This window comes from Hypanus sabinus, chromosome 7 (genome assembly GCF_030144855.1).
Source record: "Hypanus sabinus isolate sHypSab1 chromosome 7, sHypSab1.hap1, whole genome shotgun sequence".
Lineage (NCBI taxonomy): Eukaryota > Metazoa > Chordata > Chondrichthyes > Myliobatiformes > Dasyatidae > Hypanus > Hypanus sabinus.
In genome coordinates, this window is record NC_082712.1 from 157,347,215 (window position 1) to 157,368,344 (window position 21,130).

The window sequence follows — 21,130 nt, forward strand, 5'->3', positions numbered from 1 at the left end:
GGATTTTTGTTATATTGCAAGTTGAAAATATTTTAAATTACAATTTTGTTTCATGTTATGAAGTGTAGTTAGGACATGCCAAAATGGTATAAAAGAAAAAAAATTGTGTAGTTTACATATTCAGATTCAGACACACACTAGATAATGTTCCCTTTCAGTGGATCAAGGACCATAAAACGCATGCGACAGAAATGTAGATAAATGAGAGTGTAATTGGTTGGAGAATAGGTTTGTTGATAAAAGCAATCTAGAAAGGTATTATATTTGTCAACTTCTTTCCTACCATAGAAATCAGTTGCCTCTGCATATGTGAGCACAGAAATCTAGAAGTTGTTTCAATGAGTAATTGCAATGATTTACTGTATTGAAGCTATCAAACCTTTAACATGCAATTCATATTGGTGCTCAGAGTGGGAACAGAACTTGAGATTGCTTGAGTTATATTAGATATTAATCCCACTCACATGCACTCAACAGATCAGGAACAGTTTCTTCCCCTCCGTCATCAGATTTCTGAATAGACGATGCACCCGTGAACACCAATAGTATTCTTCAAAAATATTCTTTTAGTATTTTTATATTATTTTCCCCTTCCTTTATGCACTACTTATATATATTTCTTTTTTATATATACTTCTTGTAATGTAGTTTTTATTATGAATTGTAATATACTGTGCTGTAAAGCTACAAATTTCACGATGTATGCTAGTGATATGAAATCTGATTCTGATTCCATTTTAAATGTGAATGTTGTGCAGATTTTGCTGTAGGTGGGCTGCAGACTTCTTTATTTAGTTGAGGTAATGTGAATGGAATTGAGCAACTTGCCATCATCAGTGAATATAGCCACTTTTGACTATGCCGTTATTGATGAAACTTAAATTGGTTTGACCTGGACTATCTCCTTAAGGATTTATTGCAGTGATGTCCTGAAGACAGAACAATTGGTCATGAACAATCCCCAACCATTTTCTGCAAAGTTCAAGACTCCTTCCCTGCACAGAAACTTATATATGTCCAAAAGCCAGGGCTGTATGAGAATAATATACCCTATTTTTTTCATTTCTTAATTTATTTGAATGTGGGTGGTGCTGACAATTATACACTTTTTTTGCACTCAGTTTACCTAAAATAGCAATGACAGGTCTTAATATAGTTCAGATTTTGTTGCTCCCATGATGGTGTTTAGCAGGAACTATAGGATTTGATTCCCAATGAAAGTAAAAAGGAATGGCAAGACATATCCTTGTTAAAATGAAATGGAAAAATGACCGGAGCAGAGCCAAAAATGTGACCTAGTCCATCTAGCACCACCAAGAGAGTCTTCTGGTTAGAAAACCAGAGTCTTGTTCTTCCTTCTTAACAATTAATAAGAAGGAGCTCTTGGGCCACCTTCTTAAAGTACCATTGTATTAATTTGGCAGAGATGGAACAAACTGGGCTATTTCAGAGGGCAGTTAAGAATTTATTATCACTGAGAATCTAGAATAATTTATGGGCCCAAATAGGTTGGAAGTGTCAATTTTTATCCACTTTCTATCCCAGATGTTCAAAGTCAATCCATTGGTTCCAAAGTCCTAGTGATACGATTTTTAATAATTTAATATATATTATTAACTGATAAACTCTCCCGATGCCAGCATGGGGTTCAAATTTACATCCCCAGATTAGTCTGGGCTCTTCAGGTTACCAATCCAGTAATCCAGGAACTGTGCCACTATCCCAGAAAAATATCTTTTCTTGACATAGTTAATTAACTGGGGCATCCCAATGTGCTTTACAATGTATGAACTTTAGTTACTATCAGAATGTGGAACACTTGCTTATCAACAGATATAATCCAGGCTAGAAAAATAAATTAGGAAAATCCTGCAATGATACAACCACAAGCCTGATTGGAATTATACTGTCTTTTATAATAAAGTTGTACTGATATAGTGCCTTTAAAACAATAAAGACCCAAAAATGAGATTAATTCCAATAAAAAATAACCTTTCTTTGCTGTTTCTTCAACCAATGATCTTCAGTGTACTCAGGAATAGTCATCCTCATGTTAAGAAGGTTCTACTTTATGTACAACCTATACACACAATTGACCTATTTCTAGATTGGTGGGATGGATTAGTCAGCTGCTGTGGATCTTCTACCACTTTGGAACTTGGTATGTGGCTGCATCTCCGCCTTGTGAACTGTCCAGTAACAGAATCCAGGGATTAGAGAGAGGGAAGTATTTCATACACTGGAGAAAAAGATGTAATGAATTGCATGCCTGCAGGACACATATCCTGAGGAGACTGCTTATCCCTTAATCATTATCATCAAAGAACATTTTATCTACTCCCTGTAACAGTGGTTTTTATGGGGAATTTTGCTACAATCAGATTTACTGCTGCAAACAATATATTACAATTTATGAGTGTACTTTTGAATTATTCAATTAGGCATTGGGATTTTTTGGCGATACTAATATAAACATTATTGGTAGTGATGTCAGAGGGAGATCTCTCACATTATGCAATGAAATGTTTACTGTGGCGAAACAGTTTAAAATGTTATTAAATAAAATACTGTATCTCCTGACAGGTTACAACTAAGCGCTTGTAACGTAATTATGAGAATAATCAAATTTCTATGTTATAGTTATAGTTTTATGAAAGAAATTTTTGAAACAAATCTTGAAGATGGTAGTGGATAGGACACAATTTATCAAAGGTAATTGGTTATCAATGACTAATGTAGTGTTGTAAAAAATTAGATAAACCTCAAATGTAAGAGGCACTGTATCTGAACACAAAGAACACTTGCAACAAAATGGATGTATTAACAGCACAGTTTACAATTAAAATTGACTAGCAGCCATTATGGAGATATGGTTGCAAAGTAACACAGGTTGACAATGAAATATTCAGGGTAACATCTTGAATACATATGTAATCTGGCGCATGAAAAAACTTATAGAAAGACTAGGCAAACTAAATTAATAGGAGCTTAAAGATAGTTTTCTATATCTGCAGGTTGAGGAACTAATTATGGTACAGGTTATTTTAGATCTAGTATTAGCAATCTTCATTAATAATATTAGTGCTGAGGTGCCTGTAGGGAAGAGAGTTCATAATACAATAGGATTTTAGTCAAAGACCAAAATTATTTAGTTTAATCTGAAGTGCCTGTCTTATATCTAACAAGAATATATTACAAAATTAAGAAGTGTGAATTGTTTACAAAGTGGGAAACTGCAGTATGAGATACAACATAGACCAAACAATAGCTTTCATTGAAAGAACTGTGAAGTATTTTAAAACAAATACAGGAACTTCAGGAACTAGAACTCAACAAAGAAGTGGTACAACCATGGCTATTAAGTTAATGTTGTAAGCAGTAAAAAATACATCCACAGCCAAATTGGGTTTGGAGAAATCTTGAGTATGTATACATTTATTGTGCACTAAAGTTTTGATAAATAAGTGAAATGTAGAAAACGAGAGTAATCTAAAGGTTTGAAACAGGAGTTTGTGAAGAGAGCTTAGCTAAAGTTAACACAGGTTCATTAAACACAGAAATCACATTATACTGAGGGAAATCGTAAAAAAAATTAAATGGTTACTTTAAATGTCTCTATGGAGGGCGTAAAGTTTCTCCTAAAAATAGTGAACACATCTAGAGAGAATGAGAAGGTGAAGGAACTTAGTATTAGTTTAAATTAACCACAGAAAATAATGGAAATGAAAACCACTGAATAGTACCTGGTAACCACATGTCATGGTGGAGAGAAGGATGGCCTTGATAGCAAATGCAATTGATGTTATCTTTCATAATCCCATTGATTTTGAAAGCAATGAACTATTGCTGCTTAAAACTGACAAAACTATTTGGGATGGATTTGTCCTTGTGGGATTCTACACAGGAAACGTGGCTGTAGGTCAAGGATACAAGTGTGTGTAAGGAAACGGAGTTTTAAACTCCCAATACCAACTATCTTGCTGGCAAATGTGCAGTCTCTAAGGAATAAAATCGATGATCTCAGAGCTGGGGTGCCGAATCAGAAAGACATTTCACAGAATCCTGGTTAACCCCTTCCATACCAGATGCAGCGATTCAGATTGATGGGTGTACTATACACCGCCAGGATAGATCTGTAGAGTCTCTCAAAAGCAGAGGTGGAGGAGTATGCCTCATGATTAACTTATCTTGGTGCACAAATATATCAATGCTGTCCCAATTCTGCTCATCCAACCTGGAATATCCAGCAGTTAAGTGCCATCCTTTTTACCTACCACAGGAGTTCTCTGGGGTCATTTTAGAAATAGTTTACATTCCACCTCAGACCAATGTCAAGCAGGCTTTAGATAATCTGAGCATTGGAATCAACATGCATGAAACAGTGCATCATAACACCTTCACCATTGTTTTGGGGGAGATTTTAAACAGGCCAGTCTGAAAAAAATCACTAAGCAATTACCATCAACAGATCACTTACAATACTAGAGGAAATAACACACTGGACCATTGTTACACCACCATCAAGAACACCTACCGAGCTATTCCATGCCCTCACTTTGGGAAGTCAGATCACCCGGCTGTACTTCTACTCCCTGAGTATAGGCACAGACAGAGAGCAGCAGTAGTGAGGACTAAGAAAGTACGGATAAGAGAAGAAAGGAACACTTACAGGACTGCTTTGAATCGGTGGACTGGACTGTATTCAGGAGTACATCTTTGAATTTGGATGAGTATGCTCTAGTTGTTACTGACTTCATTAAAACCTGTGTGGATGAGCATGTGCCTACAAAGATTTACTGTACATTCCCAAACCAAAAGCCGTGGATGAACCAGGAAGTATGTCATCTGCTGAAGGCTAGATCTGTGGCATTCAAGACTGGCGACCCAAGCCTGTACCAGAAAACCAGGTATGATTTGTGGAAGGCTATTTCAAGAGCAAAGAGTCAATTTCGAACGAGATTCGAGGCGACATCGGACGTACAACAACTCTAGCAAGGTTTGCAAGACATTACTTCCTTCAAAGTAAAACCCAATAGCATGAATGGCAGCGATGCTTCACCACTAGATGAACTCAATGCCTTCTATGCCCGCTTTGAAAGGGAAAACACAACTACAGCTGTGAAGATCCCTGCTGCACCTGATGACCCTGTGATTGTTGTCTCAGAGGCCAATGTTAGGCTGTTTTAAAAGACAGTGAACCCTCACCAGGTGGAAGGTTCCGATGGAGTACCTGGTAAAGCTCAGAAAACCTGTGCCAACCAACTGGTGGGACTATTCAAGGACATTTTCAACCTCTCACTGCCACAGGCAGAAGTTCCCATTTGCTTCATATAGGCAACAATTATACCAGTGCCCGGGAGGAATAATGCGAACTGCCTTAATGACTATTGCACGGTTGCACTCACATCTACAGTGATGAAATGCTTTGAGATATTGGTCATGACTACACCCATTGCAATTTGCCTATCACCACAATAGGTCAATGGCAGATGCAATCTCAATGGCTCAATGGCTCTTCACACGGCCTTAGACCACCTGGACAACACAAACACCTAAGTCAGGATACTGTTCATTGACTATAGCTCAGCATTTAATATCATCATTCCCACACCCCTAATTGAGAAATTGCAGAACCTGGGCCTCCGTACCTCCCTCTGCAATTGGATCCTCAATTTTCTAACCAGAAGACCATAATCTGTGCAGATTGGTGACAACATCTCCTCCTCACTGACGATCAACACTGGTGTGCCTCAGGGGTGTGTGCTTAGCCCCTTGCTCTACCCTCTCTATACCCATGACTGTGTAGCTAGGCATAGCTCAAATACCATTTATAAATTTGCTGATGATAGAACCATTATTGGTTGAATCTAAGATGGTGACGAGAGGGCGTACAGGAGCAAGATATGCCAACTAGTGGAGTGGTGTCGCAGCAACAACCTGGCACTCAACGTCAGTAAGATGAAAGAGCTGATTGTGGACTTCAAGAAGGGTAAGACGAAGGAACACATACCAATTCTCATAGAGGGATCAGAAGTGGACAGAATGAGCAGTTTCAAGTTCCTGGGAGTTTCATTAGGAGTTTGAAGAGATTTGGTATGTCAACAAGTACACTCAAAAACTTCTATAGATGTACCGTGGAGAGCATTCTGACAGGCTGCATCACTGTCTGGTATGGGGGGGGGGGGGGGGGGCGAGGTGTAACTGCACAGGACCGGAAGAAACTGCAGAGGGTTGTAAATTTAGTCGGTTCCATATTGGGTACTAGCCTACAAAGTACCCAGGACAACTTCAGGAAGCGGTGTCTCAGAAAGGCAGTATCCATTATTAGGGACCTCCAGCACCCAGGGAATGCCTTTTTCTCTCTGTTATCATCAGGTAGGAGGTACAGAAGCCTGAAGGCACACACTCAGCCATTCCAGGACAGCTTCTTCCCCTCTGCCATCCGATTCAAAATGGACATTGAACCCTTGAACAACACCTCACTTTTAAAATATTTATTTCTGTTTTTTGCACGATTTCTCTGTATCAGCGATGTTTGGGTTATGACTACAGATAACGGGGTCTTTGGATGTACATTAGACAATGAGAGGCGTGTTGTTCTTTCTTGTGGGCATGGGAGCAGCGAGTTCGGGGGTCTTTTGTCAGCGAGAGATGAAGAGAGAAGATGCGAATGGAAAGAGTTGGTAGACTGCCGGACGGAGTGGACTCGGGACCGCGGATCCGACGGTCAGCGAAGCTCGAAGGAGGTCGATAGGGGTCAAATGGATGATTCCATGAGCTCCAAGGTGCACTTTAGACTGTTTTATTAAAATGGGCCCTTTTTCTTTTTATTTTCTTTACTAACCCAGTCGTTAAATTAAGATTTATAAAGTTCAATCGTTTAATTGCATACGGTGTATTGTCTAAAATTCTGTGGTTTGGATTTGTAACCAGGCAACACATCAAGCAGCATCCACACAGTCAAGATTTCTCAGTTTGGCTGGGCCAGAGGCTGCCTTACCCTAGACAAATGTATGCTGGCCGAACCTCAGGGTTTCATTATTAAAGAAATTTTAACAAATACACTCAAGGAAAAATAGAAAAATTTGGCAAAGTTTGTGTAAATATATATTACAGGAAAATCAGGCCAGACAAATCTATAGTTTCCTTAATGTAAAAAGCAGCATAGGTAAGGGAGAAGAAATTGATGTGGTATACTTAATCATGCAAATATCTTCGATAAGCTACCACACAAAAGATTACTAAACAAAATTATGAAGTGAAGATGAAGTTTTCTGAAAGGAGGATGAGGCAACCATGGGTGACAAAGTCAAAGACAGCATAAAAGGAAAAAGAGAGCATATTTTATCACAACGTTTAGTGGGAAGTGATAGGATTAAGAAGCTTTTAAAAAGCAACAGAAGACAACTAAAAAAGCCATAGGGAGAGAAAAGATGAAATATAAAGGAAAGAGAGCTTATAAAAGAAGATACAATAAGTTTTTTTCAGAAATTCAAAAAGAGAGGTGAGATAGATATTGGACCACTGGAAAATGACACTAGAGAGATAGTAATGGGGGACAAGGAAATGATGGATGAACTGAATAAGTATTTTGCATCAGTCTTCACTGTGGGAGACACTAGCAGTATGCCGTAAGTTCAAGTGTCAAGGAGCAGAAGTGATTGCAGTTGCTATTACTAGGGAGATGGGAAACTGAAAGGTCTGAAGGTAGATAAGTCTCCTGGATCTAATGGACTACAATACACTCTAGGTGTAGTGTTCTCGCACAGGTGTAAAAGAACTTTGAACTAAACACCAAGCTTAAACCAGTCAATGAGGTGGTCCCAGTAAAATTAACCGTTTACTGTTCACTCTTCCACATTAACATATGGTGAAAACTGTTGATAAAACAATACAAAATATATACAGTATTTGTTTCCTTCTTGACATCACATTTACATCATAAATACTTGCAAAAGTAAAACTACAACAACTATATTACATTAAAGTGCAACATACAGTCAGAATCTACCTACGTCATCAACTGCTTTAATATACTTCAACACAAACTATCCGCAACTCTTTAAATAACAAAAAACATAAACTTTATCAACCGTCATTACTTTTAACAGAATCAGCGTTAACATTTTTAATTCAACATATCGATTATCTCATGAACTTACGGCGTTGCTTCTCTAATGTTTCTAGTGCGTAGAAAGAAAACTTTACTCGCGCTGATCCTGCACACACAATCCCCTCCTTCCCGTTTCTCCAAACCGGTATTTTCCCACAAGACAGGGCGAAACCGGGTGTGACATCATCGCATGCCGCGATATATCACAGACAACAAATTTACTTTAAACAACCTTAACTTTAACTAGAAAACGATAACAAACAAATTACTAAAGCGAACATATAATAAACTAAACAATTGCCTTAAAGGCAACACACTAGGGTTCGAAAAGAGTTAGCTGATTAGATTGTGGAGGCTTTAGTAATGACCTTCCAAGAATCAAGAGTCTGGCATGGTTCTAAAGTACTGGAAAATTGCAAATACCCCTCCACTCTTCAGTGGTTGGAAAGATGTTGGATTCAATTGTTAAGGATGTAGTTTCGGGGTACTTGGAGGCATATGACGAAAGGCCAAAGTCACGGTGGTTTCCTTAAGAGGAAATAACAAGCAGGATAGGCAAAGGAGAGTCACTGGATGGTTTTTATTTGGATTTTCAGAAGGCCTTTTGCACATGAGGCCACTTAACAAGATTCAGAGCGCATGGTATTACAGGAAAGATACTAGCATGGATAGAAGATTGGCTGACTGGCAGGAGGCAAAGAGTAGGTATAAAAGGAGCCTTTTCTGTTTGGCTTTGGTGACAAGTGGTGTTCCTTATAGTTCAGTATTGGAACCGTTTTTCATATTTTCTGTCAATGATTTCAATGACAGAATTGATGGTTTTGTTGCTAAGTTTGTTGATAGGTGGAAGGGCAGGTAGCTTGAGGAAGCAAGGAGTCTGCATAAGTACTTAAATTGGGAGAATGGGCATAAAAGTGGCAGATGGAATACAGTGTTGGGATGTGTATGATCATGAACTTTGCTAGAAGGAATAAAAGCATAGATTGTTTTATAACCTTGTAACAATTACAACACGGAAACAGGCCATCTCGGCCCTTCTAGTCCGTGCTGAACCGGGAGAAATGGGGAGAAAATTCAAAAATAAGGGTTGCAAAGGGACTTGGGAGCCCTTGTGCAGGATTCCCCAAAGATTACCCTGCAGTGGTAAGGAAGGCAAATGCAATGTTAGCATTCATTTTGAGAGGACTAGAATAGAAAGCAAGGATGTCATGCTGAAGCTTTACAAGGCATTGGTCAGACCGCACCTGGATTATTGTGAGCAGTTTTGGGCTGGTTATCAAAGAGAAAATACGCTCGCGTTGCAGAGGGTCCAGAAGAGGTTCACGAAAATGATCCCGTAAATGAAAGGGTTAATATATGAGAAGTGTTTGATGGCTCTAGGTCTGACTTGCTGGAGTTTAGAAGAATGAAGGAAGATCTCATTGAAACCTATCAAATATTGAAAGGCCCAGAGACAGCTGATGTGGAAAAGATGTTTCCTATAATGGGTGAGTCAAGGGCCAGCAGGCACAGCCTCAGAATAGAGGGACATCTACTTAGAACAGAGATGAGGAGAAATTTCTTTAGCCGAAGAAGTGAATCTGTGGAATTCATTGCCGTGAATGGCTGTCATATTTAAAGTGGAAGTTGATAGGTTCCTGATTAGACAGGGTGTCAAAGGTTATCAAGGAGAAAGCAGGAGAAAGGGTTTGAGAAGGATAATTGATTGGTCATGATGGAATGGCGGAGCAGACTCGATGGACCGAATGGCTTGATTCTGCTCTCATGTCTATTGTCTAAAATTAGAACATTTGGAAGTGGGGCTAATATATTAGCTTGGATTTGGAATTGATAATTGAAAAAATAACAGTAGGAATTAACATGACATCCAGGTTCCCATGATATAATAGTGGGATACCTCAGGAATCAGTGCTTTTGACCTGGTAAGTCACAATTTATATCAATGATTTGGATGAGGGTTTAGTGGTAACATATCTGAAGTTAGGTGGTAGTGTGAGTTACGGACCTTCAAAAGGATATACACAGGCTAATGGAGATGGTAGGCAAATTTAAGTGCAGATCATCCACAGTAGATAAAAAAAAAATAAGCTGAGTATTTTTTAAGAAATGAAAGCTGGCATACGGGGTATCTTGACACACTTTTATCATGTAGGGCTACCACGTAGTTTCAATGGTAATTAGGAAGGGAAAATGTACGTTGAACTATATTATAGGAGGATTTGAGTACAATAATTTTTTGCAATTATATGGAAGCCTGACAAAATTACATTCTTTACCCTATCTAAGTAAGAATATATTAGCAACAGAGGGAGTAGATTCATCAGTTTGATTTCTAGGCTGTGTCTGCTTGCCTTCAGTGGATAGATTAGTCATTCTAAGGGTTTTGAAAATGTGAGGTGCTCTCACAGAATTTACAGAACTGACCAAGGATAGATTCATGGCTGATATGTCCACTGGCTGTGGCATCCAGAATTTGGAGTTAATTAGAGTTACTCTTTCAGGTCAGACATCAAGTTGTAGAGTATATTCAAGGCACAGATAGAAATATTTTTGGATATTAAGGGAATCAAGGTTTTACTCTCAGTGCAAGACAAAGAAAAAGATCAGCCATGATTTTATTAAATGGCAGAGCAGGCACAAGGGGCCAAATGGTCTACTCTTCTCTTATGTTCAACACACATGTTGCTTTTTAGAAAGGCAAAAGGCCAGAATATTTTAAAATTAGTTTTAATTTAGCAAGGAAAAAACTTTTAAAATTATAATGTTACCCAACAGAAATCATTCTCATGTTGAAGGAGGTATAATTTTAGCACATATACTTTTCTTGGTAGAAAATATATTGTTCATACTACTGGTATTCTACAAACATTTACCCCCATTGTATCATTGTACCATCAAAACATTGTAGTCTTCACCTTTTACTGAAAATTAGAATCTCCACATGAAATTATTTCATGACTTCTATGTTTTTGTTCAATAGATGGAACCAGTACTTTAATATTAAAAGGTGCCCCCAGGTCAAGAACAGCAAAGTTATGAAAATCCGAACATCCAACTGAGGTTCCATAAATATTTTAAATTCCAACATACTAATGTACAGTATGTTTGTTCTCAGTTCTTTTAGTAGCTTCTCTTTCTTATTGGTTAAACAGGAAGTAGTCTTGAATTAAAGTAATCCCTCTGCAGTAATCGAACACAATTACCTCTCAAGAACACATGCTTCCAATTTCACTACAGGAGGTCATTTAAGAGATACGGTCTGGAAACTGATAAGCCACAGCTTCTATTGATACTTGTGAAATGATGTTCTATTAAAGAGTGTAACATCCATAGATATTTAAATGTAATCAAAACCAGCCACTGAGTGTGGGATATTCTGAAGCTGTATCATTGGAACTAGGCAAAGGAAGACAATAAATAAATGCTCATGTTAATTGGCCCTCATCAATATCATTCACTTTAATACTGTAGAGGCATAGCTACCATATCAAGTGACTTTGTGTATTTTCTTATAGATGTCTGTAAAAACTTAACACGTTCATAAAATGGGAGTGGCTTTTAAAGATTGTTGCGAACAAATTAACTTGCATAAAACATCCCTCTTGCCCAGTGCTCTACTATGAAAGCTGTGGATCAAAGCTTCCCTTTTACTATGCCAGTGCTGCTGTTTTTACTCTCCTGACCTGGAGCTACTAATGGAGGAATTGACAACATCAGTCCTCCCCATCACCATTCAATGTCAATGTTATTTCAGGATGCAGATATCCAGCATCACATGTTGCACATCATTTTAGAGGTCAAATAGGGAACTAAAGTCATGAAATGTTCAAAAAACCTATTTGCATACTCAACTTTTTGTACACTTTTTTTTAGCAACAAACATCAAAAAGAGCTAAATATATTGGCCATAAACACGAAAGATTCTGCAGTTGCTGGAAATTTTGTGGCATTGGCCTAAATATAGTCTTAACATTATGTGGTCAACAAAGAAGTTTTGTTTACTAATCAAAAATGCATTTAGCTGCATGTAGCCAGAGACAAGACAACAATGACATATTTCAAAAGCATTTGATTCGAGTGTTAGGGCATAAGTGTAGGAAATATTGGCAAAGTAACTGAGTCACAGAAATGGACCCTTCAGCCCAACACATCCTTGCTGACTTTTAGCTCACTTACACTAACCCCACATTTGCATTAGGACTGTCTTGTACATACTAAGTGTTAGAGGAACTCAGTGTGCCAGGTAATTATGTGTGTTGCTCCAGAAATGCCTCCAACATAGAGCTCATCCAGCATTTTGAATACTGTTCCTGATTCCAGCATCTGCAAGTCACTTGTGTCTCTTTCAATGTATTGCCTATTTAAATATGTGTCAAAATGTCTTTTAAACATAATTGTATCTGATTCTGTCATCTCTTGCAAGGAGCAGTGAAGTATATGGACAAAATATTGGGAGGACCATTGATAGATGAGAAGGATGGGGGGGGGGGGGTGCGTGTGGTATCACAGAAGTACGGGTTACCTGAAATTAGGAATTCACTGTTTCTACTAGTGGGATATGCAGATATAAACCACTCTGCATAAAGAAAAAATGCAATCTTAAGATCAAATGTAATGCAATCTGCTGATACACCTCAGTATGCCAAGCAACAGGTATGTGTGGATGTGGTGGGTACAGAAGGATTGATATGTTGACATTTCAGGTTGAACCCTACTACATCAGGACTGTGAATGAAGAGGGATGATAGCCAATATAAAGAGGAGAAGTGAAGAGGGATGAGAAACGAGCCAGTAGGTGACATATGGATCAAGGAGCAGTGAAGCATTATGGACAGTTAAACATATATGACTGATAGGTGGAAGAAGATAAGGAGAAAAAAGGCAGATGTGGCCAGATGCGAGAGGGATTGAAAGGTGGTCAGTAGGAACACAAAGTAGAGCAATGCTGGAATATTGTATGCAAGTTAAGTGATAATGGAACCAGATTGGGGAAAGATATGTGAGTGCTATGTGAATGGGTGCATGGAGTTCCCAGGGAGAGGCAGCATCTCTGGTGAAGGGGGTTGTTGTGTCCAATCTGGCTCAATCACCTTTGGTCTCCACCAGATACTCAGACCTCACATGTGGTTACAGGTAGCTGTTTGCATGCAACAGTTGCCACAGGCCAGTAAACCACTTTGACAGGTGGGCTAAATTGGGTGAGGGTAGTCAGCGGGCCTCATACCCTGGAGAGATAGGTACACGACTGTCCTACCATGCAAAGTCAGCTCTGGAAAATTGGATGGATGAGATCCAATGGCCAGAAAGGTGGCTCTGTAATGCTTCATGGAGGGCATAACAAGGCACAGAAGTCATGGTCATCCACTGCAAGGATGACCCCAGCTGTGATGACCATTTGTACTGCTGGACCCGGACTTCTGAGGTTGATAGAGTGCAACTGCCACAATGCAACAGCTTTCCTACTTTAAAAGCTTTCCCACACAAGTTTCATGTCATTGTTGGATACAATGGACAACAAGCAAAGTATGTGAATAGAATCAGGAAGGGACAAAATATTGGGAGGACATGAGATGGATGAGGAGAGAGATGGGATAACATGTAAGTAAGGTTCCCTGCAATTGAAAAATTCACTGTTCATACCACTGGAATATAAACTCCCCAGACAGAATACAAGGAGTTACTCTATTTTAATGGTTTGCTCCACTGTAATAATAGGAGATAATGAGTTCTCAATACCAACTATAGTGAATGATGTAAGCTAAAATATCATTTTCATAACATTTCCTCTCAAACGTATTTCACGGAAGTTTATATTTTCTATATTCAGTTGTACTTCTCCATGCTGCGCATGGGAAAAAATAAAATGTATTAGACCTTTTCATTAATCAATGCCTAGTGGTTTATAATGTGCAATTTCAGATATGACAAAATAAATAGTACCTCAAGTCAAAAGTTTATGATTTTTTCCTTACCATTGTGAAGTTTAACTTTATTCTGTTGTACTGACATCTCAATTTTTTAAAAGGCAGGAAAATGAGTTAATTGCAAAAGTAGACTAATCATGAAAGTAGCCAATTATACAAAATAGCCTGAGAGTTTGCTTTCTGTAAACAGCTGCAGTGGGAAATCAACGTGGAAAAAGTACATAAAATGAGATTTATTTCTTCAGTACTTCTTTTAATAAATCAAATTAAACCAAAAGGCTATAAACAACAAAGGGAAACCACAGTACATTATGAGAAACACATTCCTGCGTTGTTGCCACAACAGAAACTATTTGCTTACGCTGTTTATGGTTCTTTCTTTGATTTCTTTTTGTACACTAACTGTGCAGCTTCTAGGAATAAATTTCATTTGTAGAACTTCTATTATTAGAGAACTACAGAAGAAATTGAGAAAAATGTACAATATAGTAACTTGAACTTGTTCAACAGTGCTCCTGTATTGTTGAGTACATCTATAAGAAGAAAGGCGGTAATTTTGACTCACTTGAAACTAGATGATACTCATTTATGGTCTTAGATCTGACGTGTGCTTTTAGTCAGTATATTGCACAGTGCTGCTTCTTAAAGCACAATTAAAAAAATAGATTATGTCCCATTAATGATAATTTCCAGATGAAATTCTACCAATGCAGAATTGTAATAATGGCTACAAAGGGAGTCACAAGAGACGGTGGATGCTGGAACAACATATAATCTGCTGCTGGATCTCTGAGTCAGGCAGCACCAGTTTTCTCAATCTTAGTTCATGCAATGCACCTTTGAAGCTTTCCTGCTATAAATTGGAACTCATATGTTCAAAAAACAACTGCTCTTTGGGAATATCATGAAGCTATTGACTGAGAGTGGTGGGTGATTTCAAAATGTATTGATTTCAACCTATCTGCAGCAATCCACTATTATATTTTTAAATTATAGATATTTTGAATAATTAGACAAATGTCTAAAAAAGCCAAAGGAATCAGTGATATTACACACATTGACATAAAAAAACTTCCCACCTACCTACTGGTGGTTTTAGTTGATCAGGGGATCTGTCTTTCTTGACTTCTACAGTTTTCCTAAGTAAATTGCTTGGTCTTTTTGAACCTAAAAACATAAAAATAACACTGAGCCAATGTATTTGAAGTAATGTTTCTCACATGTAAATATTAGAGTTGGAACCACAGCATCGACAAAATCTTATTTACAGTATATACAGGGTACAAACATAATCTGAACATCTTTCGTCATCTTGCTTGATAACGAAAAGCTGTAAACTGTACATCTTTACCAAATATGGTTTGTATAGATTAGGATCTTTGTAATTTGCAGTAAGAATGACAATATGTACTCAATTGTGCATTCAGTCATTCATCTGTTCATCCTAACAAAAATTTACTGTAAAATAAGATTTCAATTTATTTTAAGTCTGAGTAGACAAAATTTGATTAGAGACTGTAACACGGATACTGTACATGTTGAGAAATTTTAAAAATGCATATTTTTCCATTAATATATGGCATATTTATATCTCTTTTAGCATTCCACCTACTTTCATTATATTTTAGACACTGCTTACCAGATCATAATTATTTGCTGCATAAAATAATCTTTCTCATATCACCTTTTGGTCTTTTTGCCAAATTTCTTAAATCTGTGTCAGAGAATTCCAGCCATTGCAAGTAGCTTCCCCTCATTTACTCTATCAAAATGCTTTTATAATTTTGAACACCTTTATCATCTCTTAACTATCTCTGGTTAAAGGAGAACAACTCCAGTTTCTTTGGCTTCTTCACCTAATTGAAGATTTATTTAATAAGTACCATTGTAATTATTCTCTTAGAGTCACAGAACACTACAGCACAGCAACAGGAACTTTGGCTTATTTCACCCATACCTATTGTTAATCTGCCTAGTTCCATTGACCTGCACCCTGACCATCTCTCCATATCCCTCCTATTCATGTACTGACCCAAACTTCTCTTAAGTGTTGAAATCGAACCAGCATTCATTACTTCTGCTGGCAGTTCATTCCACACTCCCTCTCTACCTTCTGAGTAATGAAGTTCCCCTTAAATGTTTCACCTTTCACCCTTAACCCATAACCTCTAGATTCTAGTCTCACCCAATCTCAATGCAATATGCCTGCTCTATTTACCTTATCTATGCCCCTCATAATTTTGTATAACTTTCTCAAATTTCTCCTCATTCTCCTACACTCTAGGGAATAAACTCCTAATCTATCCAACCTTTCCCAGTAACTCCAGTCCTCAAGTCTTGGCAATACCCTTTTAAATTTTCTCTATACTCTTTTAATTTTACTAACATCTTTCCTGTAAGGCAAGCGACCAAAACTGTACACAATACTCCAAATTAGGGCCCACAAACTTCTTATATAACTTAAAACATAACACCCTAACTCCTGTACTCAAGACATTGATTAATGAAGGCCAAAGTGCCAAAAGTTCTCTTTACAAGCCTATCTACCTGTGACACTTTCAAGGAATTATGGATCTGTATTCCTAAATTCCTCCAATCTACCATACTCCCCACTGTGTTAGTAATACCATGGTTTGTCCATCCAAAGTGCAATACCTCACACTGGTCTGCATTAAATTTGATCTGCCATTTTTTAGCCCATTTATCCAGCTGTCCAGATCCCACTGCAAGTTTTGATAGTCTTCCTTGCTGTCCACTACACCCCATATCTTGCGTCATCTGCAAATTTGCTGATCCAGTTTGCTACATCCACTAGATTGCTGATATAGATGACAAACAGAAACAGATCCAGCACTGATCCCTGCGGCATACCACTAATCACAGACCTCCTGTCAGAGGCAACTATTTACTACCATTGTCTGGATTCTCCCATAAAGCCAATGTCTAATCCAATTTACTACCTCATCTTGAACGCCAAGTGACTGAACCTTCTTGATTGACCTCCCATGTAGGACCTTGTCAAAACTCTTCTTAAAGTCAAAGCAGACAATGTTCACTACCTTGCATTCATCAATTTCTCTGACAACTTTCTTGAAAAACTCTACAAGATTGGTTAGACATGACCTACCATGCATAAAGCCACGTTGACTATCCCTAATCAACACAGCATTTTTAATCATTCACGGACGAATGTCTTGTATGCCATGACCTTGACCGATTTACTTCATGAGTGGAGGTTTCTTCGCAGGATACCCAGCATTTTGTTTGGTTTGGCTGTAATCTGATTGATGTGGCATGCCCAGTTAAGATCCTTGCTAATTTCAACACCAAGATATGAGTGATGGGTGACTGGTTCAAGAATCTTTTCTTTCATGTTATATGTCATGTTGATTGGTTTAACTTTGTGATTGACATGCATAGCATAACATTTAGATGAGTTGAAGGACATTTGCCATTGAGACTCCCATTGACACAATGAATCAATATCGTTTTGCAGCAGCTGAGCATCTTGGTCATTTTTTTATCTCATGGTAGATTATGCAGTCATCTGCAAAGAGTCTTGCACTTGACTATATTTGGCAAGTCATTGAAGTAAATGAGAAAAAGTAAGGGTCCCAACACAGTCTTCGGGGGCACTCCAGATGTTACTGGAGATTCAGGGGACTCTGTCCCCTCGAGAAGCACACGTTGCTGTCTGTTGGTAAGGAACATGTTTAACCAATGTAGAAGGCTGTTGTTAATGCCCACATGTTCAAGCTTACATAGCAGTCTCTGGTGGGGGACCATGTCAAATGCCTTGCTGAAGTTGAGTATGATCAAGTCTGCTTGGCTTCTGTTGTCAACGGTCTTTGCTAAGTCGTTGATCAGCCCTGCAAATTGCATGTCACAAGATCTGCCCTGTTGGAATCCTTGTTGGTGGTGAGTAAAAATACTGTGTCTGTCTGGATGGTCTATAATGTGACGGTGAATAATATGCTCAAGAATTTTACAAGGGATGGAAGTGAGTGAAACCAGTCTGTAATTTCCCGGATTTGTGCGCTTGCCCTTCTTATAAATTGGAACGACATTCACTTCCAACCAATCGTCCGGTAATGTCCTAGTATCAATAGACTTCTGAAATATCTTTTGCAAAACAAGAGCTAAACTAGAAGCACAACTCTTCAGAATCATGGCTGGTGTTTGACCAGGTCCTGGTGCTTTCTTAGGCTGTAATTCCCCAAGAAGCTTCTTAACCGCTGTTACAATTATAATGAGATCTGGCAAGTCTGGGATTTTGCTGGGGTCTAAAGTGGGGAGTTCACTCACGTCTTCCCTTGTAAACACAGAGCAAAACTGCTGGTTAAGTGCTTATGCTTTGTCTGCAGCAAGAGATACAAAGCGGCCCCTGGATGAGAGAGAAGAAATTCCAGAAACTTCTTGCCTTGTAGATTTAATAAAACTCCAGAAGTGTTTGGTGTTGTAATAAGCTCTCACCTATTACCTTATTAACATACCGATGGTGAGCTTTCCTGATGTTTCTATCAATAAGTCGGCGCGAGGATTTGAACGTTTGCCAGTCTTCACTATGACTGGATTTCCTAGCTTTATTATAGAGTCTTTGTTTTCTACGTTAACGCACGCCGGGTGAACTGGTTTACCCATGGTAAGTTGAACCTGGAAGAGCTCATTTTAGAGGGGACATACTTGTCAATTGCTGTTTGAAGGACCTCTTGTAAGTTAGACCAAAGAATATTAACACTGACTGATGCTAGATATTCCTTTGCTAGTGATTGGTCGAAATCACTAACAAGTTTTACAATTCCACTAAAATCTACTTTCCTATACAAAAATATTTTCTTTTGTGTGTGTGTGTGTGGGGGGGTTTAATTAATTTCACAGTAAGCTTTGCATTCACAACAACAACAACATCATGATCGCTAATCCCTGCAGTGACATGGTGAGTTACAACTAAAGCTGGATTTGACACAAAACATAAATCCAGTATGTTACTTCCTCTAGTAGGATGTCTAACAATTTGTGTCAACTTAAAATCAGCTACAATATCAAGCATTATCATCCACACTAGGCAGATTAAAATCTCCAAGCAGCCAAAAAGATTCTGATTGAGGAATTTTTGAAAGAGACAAATCCAGTCCGTTTAAATAATCAACATCAGATGATGGAGGGCGATAGAATGCTCCAACATACACCGGTTTTAGGCCTTTAACATGAATACTAATCCACTACTCACTCTTGTGGGTAGAGTTTCTTAACTCTACCCACAGGGATTGTACTTCCTCTGATCCTATCTCATCACTTTCCAAGGATTTGATTTCATTACTAATAGCACCACTCCACCTCCTGCCTACCTGGCTGTCCTTTCAATATGTGTACCTTTGGATGTTAAGCTCCCAAGTATGATCTTCTTTCAGCCACAATTCAGAGATGCCCACATCATACCTGCCAATCTCTAACAGCTCCTTGAGATCAACTACTTTATTTTGTGTACTGTGTGCATTCAAATGTAACACTTTCACTCTATATTCATCACCCTTTTTGATCTTGGCCTCCTGTTACAGTTTAAATCATCCCACTGATACTCTACCCCAGTTTCTCAGCCACACAATAATCTGCCAAGTCATCCTATTCTTATCCTCACTGGCACCTGGCATAAGGCAGTGAACCACAGATTAAAACCCTAGAGGCCCTCCTTTTCAGCTTGCCGCCTAATTCCCTATATTCTCTCTTCAGATCTCCCCCCCTTTTCTTAACCTACAGTCGTTGGTACCAATATGTACCATGACTTCTGGCTGTTTGCAATCCGCCTTTAGAATACCGTGGATACCTGATCTGAGACAACTCTGACCCTGGCAACTAGGAGGCAATATATCATCTGGGTGTCTTTTTTACATCTACAGAATCTGCTTTCTGCTCCCTAATTTTGGAACCCCCATCACTACTCCATCCCCCTTCTCCCTCTCTTCCCTTCTGAGCCACAGAGCCAGACTAAGCGCCAGAGATTGGTCGCTGCAGCTTCACCCTGTTAAGTGATCTCCCCAACAGTATCCAAAATGGCATACTTATTATCGAGTGGAATGGCCACAGGGGTATTCTGCACTGTCTGCCTATTCCCTTTTCCTCCCCTGACATTCAACCAAGTACCTGCTTCCTGCAACGTAGGAGTGACTATCTCCCTATACCTCCTATCTATTACATAACCCTCCTCATTTTCCCATATGAGCCAACAATCATCTAGCTGCAGGTCGATGCACTCATGCAAATGTAGCTACCAAAGTGACCACACAAGGAAGATACCTTGTCACACAAGGAACATACCTTCAGATCCATTCTCAGTGCACTAGCTATGTACTAATAGGGGAAAAAAAACTTACTAGAAGCTTTCTTACTTACTTAGACCCTCCACCTGTGCTTGTTCAAGCCTGCTGAGCCAAAGCCAGAACATTGACACTGGCCCAGTCACACAATGTCCGCTCCACCTGCACCTTCTTTCTTTTTATTGGCACTGCACAGATTTCAGCCTGCCGCAAGATAGCTGAAAGCTCCCAAGCTCTTTTTAAACCTTGCACTCCAACACCAACAAACGATCTCTTGTGCTGATTTCAGCCTGCTGAAAGTTCCCCAGCTAATTTTAAACTTGACACTGCATCATCAATGAACTACCTCTCGTGCTGATTTTAGCTTGCTGAAATCATCTACACTATGAAGATGAAGATCTGAAGGATGCAATTATCTAAAATGTTGTATGAAGGTAGTCTATTATCTACATTAGCTATCTGTGCTGATTTTGTTCATTTATAATCAATCTAAAGAACATGGCAGATGAATTCCTCCAACAATAACTATTAGGAACTAATACACTGTTTTATAGTATTATAGAGGTATTGACAATGTTCTAATTTGTTCTCTATTTAAATACATAGGTTGTTACTCAGTTAAATGGTAGTTTGTCTCTCTTATACCTTTTAACTATTTCCATGAAACTTCAGCTGATTGGGGCAAAATAATCTGATCCTGATTTGTCCCAATTAACTGGAATCCACAGCATTCAGACTTAATGGCATTAATGTTCTAAAAAATGCTTAGAATTTTCTTG

The 21,130-nt window shown here is 38.6% G+C and overlaps 1 protein-coding gene across 1 annotated transcript in view; it reads right to left on the reverse strand.

Moving 5' to 3' along the window:
- The window catches only part of kif18a (kinesin family member 18A), a 105,040-nt gene that overhangs the window by 12,061 nt on the left and 71,849 nt on the right, over positions 1 to 21,130 (reverse strand). Inside the window, exon 15 of the mRNA XM_059976004.1 lies at positions 15,121 to 15,204. Coding sequence (XP_059831987.1) covers positions 15,121 to 15,204 — 84 coding nt within the window. The remainder of the gene's footprint in view (positions 1 to 15,120; positions 15,205 to 21,130) is intronic.